At 33.1% G+C, this 18,428-nt stretch overlaps 1 protein-coding gene across 1 annotated transcript in view; it reads right to left on the bottom strand.

Moving 5' to 3' along the window:
* The window catches only part of LOC145276804 (conserved oligomeric Golgi complex subunit 1-like), a 425,717-nt gene that overhangs the window by 208,602 nt on the left and 198,687 nt on the right, over window positions 1-18,428 (bottom strand). The window contains exons 16-18 of the mRNA XM_080128123.1: window positions 18,136-18,227; window positions 15,871-16,029; window positions 2,640-2,816 (exon numbers count right to left, since the gene is read on the bottom strand). Coding sequence (XP_079984249.1) covers window positions 2,640-2,816; window positions 15,871-16,029; window positions 18,136-18,227 — 428 coding nt within the window. The remainder of the gene's footprint in view (window positions 1-2,639; window positions 2,817-15,870; window positions 16,030-18,135; window positions 18,228-18,428) is intronic.

Here is an 18,428-nt window from a genome sequence, read left to right as displayed (position 1 = left end):
ACAAACTTATCTTTAGTTGACCTTTGACAATTAAATACTTTCGTTTACTAGCCAAATAGAAAAGTTACTAGCCAAACACACATGATTTTTAGAATATGACATCTTAGTTCTGTGACGAATATGTACATAAAGATTTTTCTGTGTTTTTTTTTTTTTAATAAGTGCAATTCTAAATATACAACAAATTTTATGTTGATACTTGAAGGTATAAACATTCTAATTTCTTCAGATTTTTTTTTTCTTTTGTTAATCATGTTCACCCCTTACAAAACATATCGCCACTTGGACATAGGAGGCTACCATTTGGGGGCCATATCTACGAAAGAAACAGTCTTTGTTAAAAGAAATAAAGAGTATACTTTTCCATTAAACCTTTATTGCTTAAATAATTTAACTTTGTTTGTTTTATATAAGAAAAAAAAGTTAAAAAAGTATTTTTCATTCAGTAATAAGCTTTGGAAGATTGTCAGTGAAAGAAATACAATCGCCAAAAGATAAGCATTTCATTATTTCTAGTCACCACTTTGAAAAATCACTCGCAAATGTGATTGTTTCACTCGCAATGTAGAGCCCTGTGAAAATAACCGAGATGAAAATAGCAGTCCAAATAACACAGACAACTATAGGAGCTAAACTTCACAATGACTGGAAGACCAACTCCTATAAGAATTATCAAATGAAAGGAAAACAAAACCTTTTTATAAATAGCAAATGATATAATTTGAAAATTTAGAAAAGTAAATAATGTTACATAATTTTTTATTGAATTTTTTTTTTTTCTGAGACTTTCGTTGTTAAAACAGCTTATTCATAGAATACTTGCTGTTTTTGTTTGTTTGTTTTTTTTTGTTGATAGTGTTAGCATTAACCTGAGGGGTCAGCCCCTCATCGAGAGAGAAAGATACATGTTTAGTGTTGTTGATGTTTGCCGTAATCAATTTTTTTTCTTAGACTTTTGTTGTTAAAACAACTTATTCATAAAAGACAAATAATATGAAGGTCATTCCAAAAGTAATGCCTCCTATTGTTTTCGCCTGAATGAATCAGAGGAGATTGCAAATTGCATTGTTATGATGACTAAACTGAAAGTTTCATCTCTCTCTTGCAGATATTGACAGTGTGGGACTAACCCCAGTCATGGACGTACATCAGGAGTGGAGATGCATCATTGAATCTTCCATGCAGCAAAAATTGAACCAATCAACATTCATCGGTGCCTGTCAAATATTTATGAAGCCAATGCAGTTGATATAAGCATAGTTAGAAGATGGTTTGTTGATTTCAAAGTGACAGCAGAGATGTGAGTGACAAGTTGCTCCAGACCCCAATGTACAGCCACTACCCCAGAAAACACTGAGTCTCGATCAACTCATTCACACTTATCAGTGGATAATAGTGAATGAAATGTGTATAGATTTGAATGTGGATGTCAGTGCACTAGAAATGATGTCATCCACTGTAAAGTCCCAACCTGGCATCATCAAACTTACACTTGCTTGGACCTCTGAAGGATGTATTACGTGGGCAGCATTTTCCCAATAACAATGCCATAATTGCAGCCATGACAAAATGGACCACCTCAGCAAGCACTGACTTTTATGGCCGAGGCATCAGGGTTTTCATTCATTGCTGGCAAAGTGCATTGAGAATAGTAGTGACTGTAGAAAAATAAATTCTAGAACACAAAAGTTCACTCATCTTAATGATACCACTTCCATCTTTGTAGCTTCAACTTTTTGAGTTAAAAAATAGGAGGCATTACTTTTAGTATGATCCTCATGTATTTAAGTGACCTACACTGTTGGGTGTAGGTTACCAAAAGTTAAAACAATATCACAGTGAAGGAAGTAATAAAGTAAGAAAGTTCAGGTTTTACTTGTCCTCGAAGAGTATATCTTCCAATAGAGAATAGCCTTGCCTGGCATCAAGTTGACTAGGATAAGCGAGAAGACATTTTTCTTTCTTTGTGCCAGGAAGTTCTCTGTGACTGCTTAAAGAGTCTGCGTGTAGTTCTTAAAGGGTTCAGTTGAAATTAATATGCCCCAGAACTTGCTTGGTCCTCATGTGACAAAATCACCTTGCAGGGGCTGCTCTCCATGTGAAGAAAGAAACGTTAATGCTTATGACTTCCACACACCTACAACATTGAATATTAATTTGTTGATCAATTAATTATGACTATGTTTACTCACTTAGTGATACAATTTTCAAAGGATTTTTTTACATAAGTGCTGTGAAATATTCTGCAGACTCCCAACAATTTATGTTAACTTTTCTTCTCCTTCTTCACAATTCTCGGTATCAAAATTCAATAGACATCTGACAAAACTCATTTCTGTCAAAAGGAACGCTCTTCTCTGATCAGTTGGCTTTTTATCACAACCGTTTGCCTTTCATATGCATATTAGATGCCCTGAAGTCTTGTTACCTCATGAGGTAACCAACCTATAAGTAAATGCAGTAGTCATCTTTTTTTCTTTAGTCTTCTTGCCTGACACCAACACTGCATGCTGTACAAAATCAGGTTTGTACTAATTTTTTATCACAACCGTTAATGCTTAAGAGTGCTGCACACCTATAACATTGAATATTAATTTGTTGATTGATTAATTATGTTAAAAAAGACCATGTTTACTCACTTCGTGACACAATTTTCAATAGATTTCTTGACATGAGCTTGAATTTCCGGACAATCAGCCAACTGATCAAATGGACTGTGTTGCTGTGAATTGAGAGTCATGTTGCTTTCAGTTGTCAAATACGGTTCGATGTCTTCAAGCAGTGACTTCAATTTATCATTAAACGTCTTACAAAGACTGAAAAACAAAGAAACATGTTAATTACTAATTGCACTTATTCAGCGTTGCCCAGGAGTCTTTTCATTTTCATACTATTTTGTTTTTTTCAAATCACAGGAATACCTTAGATTTTTTTTTTATCTTTTAAATTTATAAATAACTCCACGGACACCCGTCCTAACACAGGTAAAATTATTTCCCAAACAGAACAATTTTGTACATTTATGTTCCCATAAAAACATAAAAATCAAGATATAATGAAACTAAATGTTATTTATAGAATCCTTATACCAATGTTGATCAAAATCCATTATATGATTTTGATTCTAGAAAATATCTAAACCTTAAGCTTAAGGGAGTCTTAAGTAATTGACATTCAGGGAATCTTGCTTAATTAATGTTTAATGGCTAAACGTTATTCAATGCAAATCTGATATATTTGAAGAAGTATGTCGTAGTTCACTTGAAGCATTGTTTATCAGATAAAAGGTGTGTTAAAAACCAGAAACGACAGCATAAAGAGTGGACATATATTTTCTTGAAAATGGAAGCTGCATCCGAAAGTTTATGACAAATTTACGCTCTACAGTCAGGTAAATAAATGAATATTTACTTAAACTATTGAACTTTATTTATTTATCTGTTTACAATGACTGAATAACTCCTGCATTGACAAGCCTTCAAGCACGCCTTTTATCTAATATATTTGAATTTTCAAATGGGAAGGGGGCGTACATATATCATACTCCAGAAAAGTCTTTTTAAAATACTCTAAAGAAACTGAAATTTATTAATTGATGTCTAATAAAAAATAATAAACTTCAACAAAAATCAGATGCGTCTGAATTTTTGCATAAGTCTTTCCCCCCATATTTACCTCATTACATAAAACTAAATTAACCTAAATGTGGCTCACATTACAATCCTTTACTCTTAGCAGCTGTATTCCAAAATTCATAATGATCGGTTAAGTAGTTTAGGAGTGGATCATATACATACAAATATATAAAAATATACACACAGACCTAACTTTATATAAATATAAATAGAAGTAAAAAGCAAAATCTATAAATACAAAGATAGATAAAGAAGAGAGTGCTAATTATGGTGAAAGCGGAGAAGGGGAAACTGGCCACATACTTATTCTCTGGAGTATGAGGAGAAAGGAGAATGAATACTGATTAAGCATTCACTTATGAGCTCTCTCTCTCTCTCTCTCTCTCTCTCTCTCTCTCTCTCTCTCTCTCTCTCTCTCTCTCTCTCTTTCTCCGGTCAAATATAAACGACTTATTAAAAAGGAAGGAGAAAGAATTTTTTTCTTCCAAAATTAGTTCATTTATATAGTGTTATTTCCAATTATAATTATTGTAATAACGTTTTTTATCTATATTTCAATGAGTTTGACACTTATTGTATTCTGTAAATAGCTAAACTTGATCATTATTAAACAATGTTTAAGGAATCCTATTTAAATTAGCCAATGAAAATACTGAAAATATAATTTCTTAACAATGAATAGTGAAAAATGATCTATAAATTTGTACATAATGTTATGGATGAAAGTTGTAGTATATCTGAGTTTGAGAACGAAAACTTGTCTGCTTTAAGACTAGCAGGGTGGGGAGTGCGGGTGTTGCCCAATCATAAAAACGGTTAAATATGATATTTTAATTTATGGAGATTTTATATATATTATAATGAAGTCAATTAAAAAAAAAACGGGACTTGGGTGCCATCTTATTGTGCTATTAACAAAAAAAAATACCACATTTTGAGCGTGTGTAAGAAAGTTGAAAATTTTAAAAGATAGATGAGAGAAAATGTTATTAAATGTCAAAAACAATGGTGCGTGGTTAGCGCAAACTTGCGAAAGTTAAGTTTGTAAGTGAGCATGCTATAGATTGGACCAAGACGGCCACCAATGTTATCACGTTGCAAATTTAGCTTTTTAAAATGAAAGAATGAATCGACTGTTCATGCATGCATGATTAACAAACCAAGATTTGTACTTGACCCCCATTTCAAACAAAATGACATTTCTGCATTAAATAATTGACAATTTTTTTCTAATTTTTCAATATTCTGTGTCCGAGAGATCACTCTTTCTCACGATACCAGATTCATCCTGGTTCGATGCGGATGACAAAAGTTTTTAGCAGACACACAGACACACAAACCCATAAACACACAGACAACTGAGACTTATATAATGTATATAATAAATAATGTAAAATACTGATCAGGATTAAATATTAAAATATTAAAATCAATAAGCAATATTTGTTTTATTTTTAACAACACAAACCAATATTTGCCCTATATGACTGATGAAATAGTTTTTTTTTTTTTTTTGCTCCTTTTAACTTCAAACAAGGCATATTGTCACTTGGGATTCTATTTAATAGGGGACTGTTGATGGTTGAACAACGAGATGCCTGTTTGCATTACATTTTAATAGTACAGTTAGAGAAGCAGGAAACGGAGGGTTCCAAAGTCTAGCCGTCTAGATGAAGAAACTATTAGAACAGAAGGCATTCCAGCATCTAGAGACCCCAACAGTGATAGGGTGGGATTTTGCTGCTTGTTGGGTTAGTCAGAAATATGCAAATCAAGGGAGTACAAGTGCTATGAGTTCATTTGGGCACATTCCAATAAGCCATTTGTAAAACAGGTACAGAGATGCAACATTATCATGTATTAAAAAACATTATTAATCCCAATGATAGTCAGGGAAAACTGGTTCTATTTTACAAATAAGATAAATAAAACCATCCACTGCTTTGTTCTTTTTCATGTACTGCTTATGTATATCCTGTTCTCTTTTTTATTTCTTATTCCTTTTTATTACCAAAAGAATATCTGTGGCTGTTTATTTCATTTTTATTTAATATAGAAAGTTCACTTGATAACATGTAACAATAAAGTGACTTCGATTCTACTCAAATAATTTTTCTCCTTCTAAGTGCTTATGACAAATGATGTTTGATTGTGATGGTGAAGAAAATAAAAAAAAAAACGAGTTGGTATCTTTTGTCATAGGCGGGATTGGAGGAGAAAAAAAAATGTTAACACTTTTGTTACAAATGATGAATTATTCCACTTTTCTTTCCTTCCCTATTGAGCAACTAATGAATAAAATTCACTTTCTGAATTGAAAATCGTATTAATTTTTTTCATTGGGGTAAAAAGAAATTAACTTCAGTAATGCGTTTCTTTTGCTGCACATGGAACATGGATATTTACTGCTTTATATATTTTCGATTAATTGCAATTGTGCTTGCTATACTGTTTACAACTGCGTTGCCTTTAGACCCTTTTAGTTAAACCTACTGTTGGTATGTGCATTCTTTTTGTTTGTTTTGACTGATTCCATTGGTTAATAACTCTTCATTGATTTATTTGAATACTAGCAGAGTTACTGACGTTGCTTGGGGGCCATAAAAAATAAAACAAAAGAGGTAAAAGAAAGTATGTAACATCTTTATATTAAAATACTTTTTATCTTTCTACCTCTCACTACACTACATATTTTGCCTTTTTCCCTTTCTCTGCTTTGCCACATTCCCTTTGTATATATATATATATATATATATATATATATATATATATATATATATATATATATCACAGAAATGCAACCCAGAATTCTCTTTCCTTGATCGACCTCTTTTTTGTCCAGACAACATGGGGTAAGCACACATATTTCTGTCTCTTTGTAAATAAGAGTGTGCCCCCCTCCTCTCATCATTAGTTAGGTCTATATTTCAAATGGTATAATAAAAGAAAACATAATAGGTAATCACAACTTCTCTCTCAATTTTCGGATTTTGTAATCAAGCGCATATGCATTTTATTTTATTTTAATGGATTGCTAGGTTCTATTTCTTCTGAGACATTAAGGGCAGAATACATTCATTGATTGATATAATAGCATAAATGATTTTGCGCTATGAAACAGGTACTGTCAAGAATTGTGAATGTCAACGGAATTAAAGGAATAAATTGTAAGACGGTCAACATCATGAAATTTGGAAGATAAACTTTTGTTATTTATTAGTTATATGCTCTGTAATTACATTGAGCTTCATAAATTAAGGATTGCTATAAATAAAAGGTGATATATGATTGAAAAAACATATTTCCACACACACGATATATATATATATATATATATATATATATATATATATATACAAGCAAAAGTACCCATCGTTGACTGGGTTCAAAAACAGCTTACAGAAAATGGACTCTGATTTATGAAAGTATGATAGGTTATGAAAAGGAAGGGTTGTAAAGAGATAGCTTCAAATTTGGGGGTATAAAAACCAAAGCAAAATATGATGAAATTAAAAATAAAATAGATAAACCCCATAATTTATTATACCATACCTATTCACATAGAATGGAAATAGGCACAAACTTTAATAAAGACTTTTCATATCTATCTGAGTAAGTATACTTTGATAATCATGTTTCAGTTTGAAGAAATATGGAATAATAAAATTATGGGGCGTTCGTTCGTGCCTGACCTCAGTAGAATGTAAATATGTCACAAAGTTTAACAAGGTTTTTTTAAAAGAGGTGAGGTTCCACAATAACACCTTAACTGTAATCTTAATTCACGTTAGCGTTTATTTATTTTTTGGAGTTGAATCAATTCACCTCATAAATTCACGTTCTTATTAAAGTGAAAGCCAAAAAAAAGTCGGAACTTTAGACAATTCTTGACACAAATTTTGCATAACTCTGTTTTTTTCCTTCTCCACTTGCACATGGCACTCTTTCGAAAATAGATAAATAATAAAAAATAAGAATGTTACTTGTTATCGTGTCAAAAGAAGGAAAAGATCCTGCTCACGTGATTGCATGTCTTTTTAAAAACATTTACATAACCTTTTTATTTTTATTTATATATCTATTTAAGCTTTTTTTTGTCAGTGTACTAGAAGGAATTCAGTTGATTACAACCCTTTCTGCGTGTTCTTTACATTACAATAGTACAACCCTGAGTCCGACGGCGCAATACTACACCATTCAATACTGTAAAACTGAAACGAAGCTGTTCTGCTTGAAAAGGGCGCCATTTTCTTCTTATTCATATTTATATCGATTCTTTGCTTTAAAAAAACTAAAGTAATTAAGTGTTTACTTTTTTAATATCCCATTTTGCTGTTTCTGATTATTTTACTAAAGTAAGTAAAGCTTCATCATTTTTCAAAACTGTTTTTGTTTCTTTTTTGATATTTCGTCGATATTATTTAGTAAGAGTGTTTAGCAGACAAGCCAACAAACGACTACCCGAAAAAATAAATATACAAGAAATAAATGTTACCATAGTCAATAAAAGTTCAGTTCATGTTTTTCTTTTGTTTTGAAATAGTTTTTAATGCTCTTTACTTGAAATAATTTCAGCGAACCGAAATTAAAACGAAATTTGAGGTGATAACTACTTAAATGAATTTTTATATGAACTACACATGCCATAATCGAATATTCCTCAAGCACAAAATAATGGAAAACATTAAAATATGTTTATAAATATTCCTTACGTTGATGGAACTCTCTTGAATTGTTAACACAGAATGCTCAGGTGCCGCTGCTTCAAATTGAAAACGGGGCTCTCCATTTCAAAGTCGCTGCCATTTTCATTTTTTTAAAACCGGTTCGTGAATTAAAAAAAAAAATTTTTTTTTACAAACTACTTAAAAATACAAACCAATGAACTTTTCTACCATAAAGTAACTTTTATCGACTATGGTAACATTTATTTCTTGTATATTTATATTATTATATATATAACATTTTCTCTTTGTAAGGAAACATCATTTTGTTGGTCACTCTTGGCTATGAATGTAAACAAAGTTGATATAAAAATATATATTTTCGCGAAAATTATCTTTACTTTCATCATATTTTGCTTAGGGTAAAATTTTTGAGTATCAAAACCTATATCTTTACAACCCCCTCCTTTTCATAACCTATCATACTTTCATCAATCACAGTCTATTTTCTGTAGGCTGGTTTTTAACCCAGTTAACGACGGGTACTTCTGCTAGTATATATATATATATATATATATATATATATATATAAGTTATAAAATATATATGGCAATTAAGCTACACAGAATATTCCGTGTTTCATCCATGCTAGGATTCATCACTGATGAATCCTAGCGTGGATGAAACGCGGAATATTCTGTGTAGCTTAATTGCCATATATATTTTATAACTTACTACTTAGCTCTACCTACGTATTGAGCACTGTTGAAGTAAATATTTAAAGTTTACGTATAAATTTATACTTTTGTATATTAATTTATGTGATTAAATGAAGTAGTCATATATATATATATATATATATATATATATATATATATACTAGCATTTCAGCCCGGTGTTGCCCAGGTGTTTGGATGTGTCTGTTGAGCAAAAAAAATTTTTTAAATAAAAAGTGGTAGTAGGAAGGCAGAGTCGAACCTGTACTGCGAAAGAGGAAAAGAATGGAAAAAAAACCTGACGTCTATGCTGTTACGACCACCGCCAAACCGGAAGTGACATTTTTTTAAATTAAGGCTAGACAATCGAAAGGAGAGGATGATTTTCAAAAATATCGGCGAAAAAAGCGACCCCTCTCCTGTAGAAAAGTTCCCAGTTGAAGGTGAAGATATTAATGTTTTAAGCCAATTTTTCGATATTTGTCGTCTGAAAGGTCGGACTTTAAAACGATACTGATCTTGGTAAAATCTGTCGCCTCTGTCAAAAGTTTTAGCCAGACATGCAAACATACATTTATATATTGATAACTAAAAATTTTCGACCCAAACCGATTAAAAAGCTTGCCCTATCTCTGAATACTCTTTATGTCAAATTTCAAATGTTTAGACCAGAAATTGTCTGAGTAATTTGGTAGAGACCGCAGAGGTCAATTGTTTTTTTAACTTTGACCCCTATTTTGACCCCTTAACATTTATTGTTTGGGGCTCAAATCAAATTATTAAGTTAGATCCATGTCCAAGGAACCTATATCTAAAATTTCAAGTGTTTAGACCCAAAATTGTCGGATGAGTTTGGCAGAGTTCTCAAAGGTCAAATCGTTGAACTTTGACCCCTTAATAGCCAAATTTCTGGCCAAAAACCGATCCCAAAGATTTTCCTAAATCTCAGTACCCTGTATATCAAATTTCGAGTCTGTAGACTTTAAATTTAAAGAGTTATTGCATAGGGAAATGTACACACACACAGATACATAGACATATCCACTTTTATAGATATACTAGCATTTAAGCCTGGAGTTGCCCGGGTGTTTTGAGGTTCATGTTGAGCAAAAAAAAAAAAAAAAAAAATGGTCAATTTTTTAAACTTTGACCCCTATTATGACCCCTTAAAATTTATTGTTTTGGGTTCAAATCAAGTTATTAAGTTAGATCCATGTCCAAGGAACCTATATTTAAAATTTCAAGTGTTTAGACCCAAAATTGTTGGAGGAGTGGGGTAGAGTTCTCAAAAGTCAAATCGTTGAACTTTGACCCCTTAACAGCCAAATTTCTGGCCGAAAACGGATCACATCGATTTTCCCAAATCTCAGTCCCCTCTATATCAAATTTTGAGTCTGTAGACTTAAAATTGACAAAGTTATTGCGTAGAGAAACATACACACACAGACAGACAGACATGTTCACTTTTATAGATATATAGATAGATAGATATATAGATAGATAGTTAGATATATGTCATCCACTGTTTCGCTGTTTACAGCTTATCAGTGTGGCTAGACAAGCAAATGCTTCAAGATGGGATTGAAACTCAACCATTGAGCTTACAAGCTACATTTCTGCCCCTGTGCTATTATTCAGCACCACCCAATGTAAACAAAATCTAAATGTCAATAAACGTACACAAATATCCTCTCCTAAAACCAAACTAGAATTTCTTTTTAAATCCATCATGTTTGCTTTACCCATTTTCAAGCATGCCAATTGATCCTGAATGAGTTCTGACACAGATCGCAATATTTTAACTAATAACTGCCAATCATCTGAAGTGCACATTAAATAGAAAATTCCTTCATTTTTTTTTTTTTTTAGTTTTTCTTAGTTTCTTACATAAAAACCCAATTTTCATTTTGCATTTCTTGATGCCCATCAAAACTAAACATTGACTTTTGGGATTTGCTCACATTTGTGACATCACAGTAATGCTTCCCCCATTAATCATGATCTTTCACCGGCAAAGTGACTACATTTTTAACTCGCATTTATATTGAACAACAAGAAAAATATCAAAACTTATCAAAAAGCAGAGAATAAATACAAGATCAATCAGAAACGAAATTAGATATTCTTAAGATGCAGGCGTTTAATCTGATGAAAATACTATTTCAAATGTGAACATGGCAGAATAATGAAAATCTGATTTCAAACTTAAGTGTGACAGATTAATGAAAATATAATTTCTAACTTAAGTGTAACAGAGTGGCTGACAGACAGTGCCCCTTTATAGTAATGCTTAGTCGGATCTCAAATAAGATGTGTCGATTTAATCTGCATCTTTAGTGATGAATTGGTTGGTTGTTTTTGTTTTACGGCATATCAACCCTTTTCAGGTTATTTAATACCGAATGTAGCTATTTTGAAGAAAAATTTTTTAATATTTTTTTTTCAAGTTAGTTTCTATTTGACCCATAGTTGGGATCCTAACAGGTACTACCACTCCGGGTCAGAGTCGACCTGGGAGCAATGGCAATTAAAGAATGGCTCCACACTCCCCAAAGCTGGCAAGCTGGGGCCTCGCCATTGGATATAGTTTAAGGTCATATCTCGGATCCTTTAGTAATGGAGCCGAATAGACAAACAGACTAATGTGCCTTCTATGATCGTGATCCCTTTTACAGAATAAGGACTTTTCTTCTTCATTTCATAAATTTACTAAGGAATTTAAGAGAGCAAATGTTCCTAAGAAATTTCCGTTCAATTTGTTATCAGCTTTTTAGAAATGGAAAGACGATGCAAATAAAGTGAAAAAGATAATTTTGAACCAAGAAATCGAAGTGGGGGGAGGGGGATGAAGGTGAACCAATGATTGATGACTTTTTTTGATGCACCCTTGCATTTTTCAGACAGGCTTTGTCGATCTGTAACACTTAAGTTTTAAATAGCACTTTTGTTGGCCTTTTTAAACAAGCTTGAAATAATATTTTTGGTGGTCTGTTAGACTTAATTTTAAAATAGCAGTTTCATTAGTCTATTGTATTTTAAGTATACATAGTATTTTATTTAGTTAGCATTTTTGTTGGTTTGTCACAGTTAAGTTTAAAATAACAGTTTCATTGCTAAACATACAAATTAAATGATTATGTCTTAATTTAGATGTATACATGTATCTTTATAAAAGAACATGTCGATTAGCCAATCTGTTATATTAAAATAGGATTTTTGTTCATTCATCTTGCTTAAGTTTGAGATAGCATTTTGGTTAGTCAGTCATGCTTAAGTGTTAAATAACATTTTTCTAGATCAATCATAGTTAAATTTTAAATAGGATTTTCATTGGTCTATCATACTTAATCATTTTTGTCAGTCTATCATGCTTAGCTTTGAAATAACATTTTTGTTTGTTTGTCATGCTTAACTTTTAAATAACATTTGTCTCTTATACTTAAGTTTGAAATAGCATTTTCATTAGTCTGTCATACTTAAATTTGATATAGCTTTTTCGTTAGTCTGTCATGCTTAAGTTTGAAATAACATTTTGATTGGTCTGTCATACTTAAATTTGAAATAGCAGTTTTACTTTTTTTGTTTTGGTCTTTCACACTTAAGTTTGAAATAGCATTTTTATCAATTTGTCATACTTAAGTTTGAAATAATATTTTTTTCAGTTTGTCATGCTTAAGTTTGAAATAATATTTTTTCAGTCTGTCATGCTTAAGTTTGAAATAATATTTTTTCAGTCTGTCATGTTTAAGTCTGAAATACCATTTTCATTAGTCTATCATGCTGAGGTTTGAAATAGCATTTCTTTTTCATTTTCGCATACTTAAGTTTCAAATAGCATTTTTTTGGTTTGTTACGCTCAAGTTTGAAATAAATTTTACCACTAAACATGCAAGTTGAATGGACACATCTTAAGAATATCCATTTTCCTTTTCCAAAATTCATCCATGAACTTTAAAAGCATTGAATAAATTAAACAAAAATATTCCCATGAGATTTGATAGAATTTTTGGAAATTACCATTTTTGAGTGACATTTTAATTTTACATATCTCTTATATTTTGGTTTTATTTTTTTGAAGATACTAAATACTATTTCAGATAAAACAACAATTATGTCTTCTCCACACTAAATAAGCTCATGATACAATCTTTTAATTTTAGAAAAGAAATGGGAGATTAGGCATAAACCTTCAGATGAAAGAGCATCGAATTCAATAAAATATCAAATGATCAGGATTTCCGTACAAAAAAAAAAAATGATCATCTTATGAGCTGTCATTGTCTGTTTGATAGAAAAACTCATAAAATGATAAACATTTCTTAAATAATCTTTCATTATTGGTATACCAACTGTCCCGACTCAACTTTATCCTAGAGTGGCTTTTTAGCTTTACTTATACTAGTAATGGCTATCACCCTGGTCAGATTTAGCTGGCTTCCTCATGAACAGATATAGCACCTCTGCTCATCACAGCCCATTTTCACCAATCCTAAGCTAGATCACACAATATAGACAATCTTCATTCCATAGCTGAAGACTAACCACTTGAGGGGTTAATAGTGCTGGTCCAGCCCAGGTCATCAACTGTCTGCTGGCATTTTTGTGCCAATCAGGAAGAAAAGGAAAAGAAAGACCTCATGGGTGAGTTCTCCCTTCGGGCTTTTAGCCTTAATAAGTGATGACTTATTAATAAAAAAGAAATATTCCTTAATTTCAGAAAAATTGTCAAAAGTTTACCTTAATGTATCTGCAGCAGAAAATCAACTGATCTGTTGTATCAAATTATTAATAGGTAAGCCTGAAATTAATATCTAGGTTTACTAGTTGGGTCAGGAGTTCAGAGTTCAACAGTTTTAGGGTTAAGGAGTTAATGCAGAGGAGTAGTATGTTTCCAAGATAGTATTCTATCGTATACTTGACTGGTCTCCATGTACCCAGCACTATATGATGCATAAAACAGACCATTTTGCAGTTGAAGTCTACAACAGCTTCATCATAGTGAATGACCATCTATGCATATGAAGAGGTAACCTGGTAATGTACAGAACATGATAGATCTGAAGGAATAAACCTTGATAAAAAAAAATCCTGTTATTCCTATGAGTAGCAGTAGTTTCTGTGGCATCCAATTAGTGTATGGTAACAGATCAGAGAACAACATCATTGTCTGGATGATCATATTCTTGACAATGGACAAACACAATGCCTTAGTGACCAGAGAACAAGGCAGAGATGGTGTCTCAACAAAATACTTGTCCCTTTGGAGGAGTTGGTGTTAGGAAGACCATTCAGCCATAAAATTTTTGCTTAAAAAAAATCTATGGCTTTCCTATGTAAGTTTGAAATGGCAAGCAGATTTTGAGCAGCTGCCAAAAGGCAGATTTGTGCAAGCCATGGAAACCTATAAACAACTGGATAGTCAGTGAGTCATTTATTTTAATTAGAGAAAAGCTGAATGTGATCATACCAAAATGTAAACTGGGCAATATTCAGGTTTATCAATGTTTACAAAGGCTATAGTGTTTGTTTTCTGAGCTGCTTTTATAAAAGGAAGAGAGAGATAACATGTGATGACAGAAACAAACCAGTTAAAGTTGGACAGAAATTAGATCTGAAAGAGACAGAAATTTACAAAAGAGGAGAACTTGGATTAGGATCTGCACGTAATGGTAACAAAGTTCCAAAATTGCAACCTCATCATTGGATGCAAAAACCCAATTTAGGATTATTCAAATTAAAAAGTGATGAAGATAGCACTTGGGAGCATGTGTGTGAACTTTATAAGATTTTGCAATATACGAGACTTCATTGGTTTGGTCATGCTGAAAAAATGCAGGAGAGTTCTTGGGTCATAAGATGCAGAATAGTTGCGGTAGCAGGGTCATGAAAAGAAGTGATATGGATGGATTTTAAAGAAAGATTAATAAAGAATGATCTGGCCAGGAACATGTTAGTTTGGAAATCAATTTCTACAGGGTGGAATGATAAAATTGTTGCCCTAAAGAAAGCAACACTACAGTTTTATTTTAAAACTTTTATTGATAAAATCAATTCAGGGGTCTGGAACTGGGAGCATGCCTTTTCCACAAGCGCTGGCAGATACTCATCGGATGGTGGCGATCAGGCTGACTTTGGTGTTGTGGGAGGTCATGTTGGTGATGTTCTCGACATATGACCAAACAAATTAGTCCAGTGGGTTCAGATCAGGGAGGAGGGGGTCCAATGAGAGAACAGTATAAAGTCATAGCACGCCTTCTGAAGCCAAACCTAGATATCTTTGGATTTGTGGGCCAGTACCGAGTCCTGTTGCTACACCCAGGGTCTGTCAGCGGCCACCTGATTGCACCAGGGGATCACCACACTCTTCAGCACATCCAGGTACACTTTGGTGTTGACTTTCAAGCCAACTTCAAAGATGTGAAGTGGCATGATGTGGCCGTCACTTGAAACCATAACCATGGCCGGAAATTTTGTTTTCGTCACCCTGGGCACATCCCTGTTATCCAGATTTGCATTTTGAGGGTGTTGGAAATGGTTCTGTTGTCATAATCTGGATTGGTAGCGAGCATGAGTTGTACAGCGGCGTATCTTCAATCTCGTTCGTTAGACATTGTTTTACTTTCAGACATGATAGAAGGCACTTATCGCTCTTGGGATTTGTACACAACTGGTCAACTAGTAGATGATCTGCAACAAAAAAAAAAGAAAAACAGTTTTCATCAAACAGAAATGGAATCATGCTGTCTTTTCTAAGGTGACAATTCTATCGTCCCACCCTGTAAAAGCCATCAAACACATGCCAGCATGTAAAACAGACACTAAACCGAATATGATAATGATGATGAATCCTCTTACCAAAGTACTGCGGGAGTAAATGTACGAGCCTTCATCAGAAGTCCACCACCTTTGTTTAGGCTCTTTTGACTTGCAGGTATCCATGCCGTATTGGTAGGAATATCACCAGCTGATTCTAGCCAGATGAAGTTAGCTAAATCAACTTCCGCCATCATAGATCTGTTGTAAATCAAACAAAACAAAAATTAAAATCTTTCATAACACCAATAAACTGATTTTTTAAACATCAATTTCAAATCTATATACAACTAAAAACATATTTTTAAATAAATAAAATAGAATAAATTATTAAATAAAAAAATTAAACTAATTCAACACCTAAACTAAAAATAATAAAAAGTATTCCAAGCATACACATGATAAAACATGTTCACAAAAATATAAAACAAAAGAGAAGGAAATAAAAGTCAGCTGAACTTTTGTCGAAGTGAAGCCCTGCCATTGGCTAATGAAAATATTAACCCATAGATGGAAATAACAATGAATCTTATTAGTTAGTTAGATATATATATAAAAAAAAAACGCTTAATAAGATGGATTCCATTTAACCAAACATGCTCTAAAATTGATGGCACACACTAAAGCTCTGCTTAGTGATAGGACTACTTGAAACTTTCACTTATTTAAATATAAGAAAGGCAGAATCAGTTAGAGATGAAAAGATTCCATGAGATAGGAAGTGAGAAGAAGAAACAAAGCTAACCATTCATAAGAGTAGTGGTTGATGGGCAGAAATCTGAGGCCCACAGTATTAATGCTGGAGTCTCCCAGGGGTCCATCCAGCTCTTCCTGATCTACATCAATGATCTCCCAAAACACATACTAAAATCTTTCGTTAACATCTATGCTGATGACACGAACATCTACGGCAACACATCAAAGGCAGTAAATGACAAAGCTCTCTCTGATTCCCTCTCCTCTGATCTTGAGCGCCTCGTTCAGTGGGGGAAGAGATGGCTGGTTACTTTTAATGCATCTAAAACCAAGCTCCTAACTTTACATCATCAACGCTCTATTCCTCATCTAGCATCAATTGAAATGGATGGCTCTCGTCTTGGGGAGGCTTCATGTTTTGACAAGCTCCTGGGTTTGACCTTTACTCCTGATCTGAAATGGAACACGTATATAAAGTCTGTTGCCCGGACCGCTGGGAAAATGGTAGGCTCCTTCTACCGCTCCAGAAGATATCTCACTACTGATGCAATTCTCTATCTCTATAAAAGCCAAGTACATCCAAAGATGGAGTACTGCTGCCACATCTGGGATGGAGCTTCAAAAAACAGCCTATCCTGCCTTGACAAAGTACAAAATAGACTTTGTGGCTTAGTGGGAGATGCTCTCTTCTCTTCCCTGCAGCCTCTCTCCCACAGAAGAGACGTTGCGAGCCTGTCTTTGTTTTATCGTTATTTCCATGGCAAGTGCTCATCTGAGCTCCAATCTCTGGTCCCCCCTTGCCAATCCTTCATGATAAACACCCGTCTAGCTAAAACCACTGTCAGCAATTTCCCCCACTCTTTATCTGTGCCTAAATCAAAACATAGATTCCATGAACATAGCTTTTTTCTGAGAAGTGCACACCTGTGGAATTCTCTTCCGTTTGCCTGTTTCCAACCTGACTACAACTTGGACGTCTTCAAGTCCAACATAAACAAATTCCTGATTAATCGCCCCCTTAAGTAAGATGCTTTATCAAATCTCCAATACCAACTATTACTACGATATTATCTCATTGATTATTATACACAAAATAACCCTTATCCCCAAGTGGCTTATGGGGCCTTGATAAGTGGTGATCCTCCATGTAAAAAAAACACAAAAAAACAAAACCTTCTTGGGTTGAGGCCAAGACAATTGGAGATGAATGTTTGTAAGCAGTCAGTTGGCTTTTCTGAGGGCTGTCAATCAGTTGAACCGATGTATCTCTACAAGCAGGTTGAGTCCTTGGAGTTCTTATGTTAAAAGGAACTTATGTATTTCAATTTAATAAGGTAAAACTCTCATTTTGCAAGTCTGCTATTCAATTTAGGAAAATGGGTGCCATTTGTAATCTCAAAAAAAAAAATTGAATGAATTATTATCTGTTTATAAACTGGACTTGTGTGTTTTTTTTTTTCTTTTTTGCTTGGAGGAAGAATTTCTTTGTTGCAGAACTGACTTAAAGAACAACTTTAGAGCGACACAACAAGTGGAACGATCATGGCCTGTGCAGTGAATGCACAAGCACATGTTTGTAAAAGCATAATTTCTCAAATGTAAAGAATTTACCTTTCATTGGGACTTGCCAATTCCATAACAACCTTAGAAATATGGCGTTTTGTTAGTTCTGCGGTAGAATCCATTTGATACTGAATGAGAGACTGAAAAAAGAAAAGAAATATATTTCAGAATTTAATACAAATATTCTAAAAAAAAAAAAAGATATGAGATAATCTTACATTTTAGATTCTTTCAGATGACGATTATTTGGATTAGACTGGTTATAATTTTCATCTTAGTTATTTACTTTTTTTTTCACCTTTCGACAGATGTAACCTTTGATCTTGTTCAGGTGCATCTTT

The sequence above is a fragment of the Euprymna scolopes genome, chromosome 5 (genome assembly GCF_053919585.1).
Source record: "Euprymna scolopes isolate OS-2025 chromosome 5, ASM5391958v1, whole genome shotgun sequence".
Classification (NCBI taxonomy): domain Eukaryota; kingdom Metazoa; phylum Mollusca; class Cephalopoda; order Sepiida; family Sepiolidae; genus Euprymna; species Euprymna scolopes.
The sequence above is the reverse complement of the archived record's forward strand: the minus strand, read 5'-3'. Positions and strand labels throughout refer to the sequence as shown.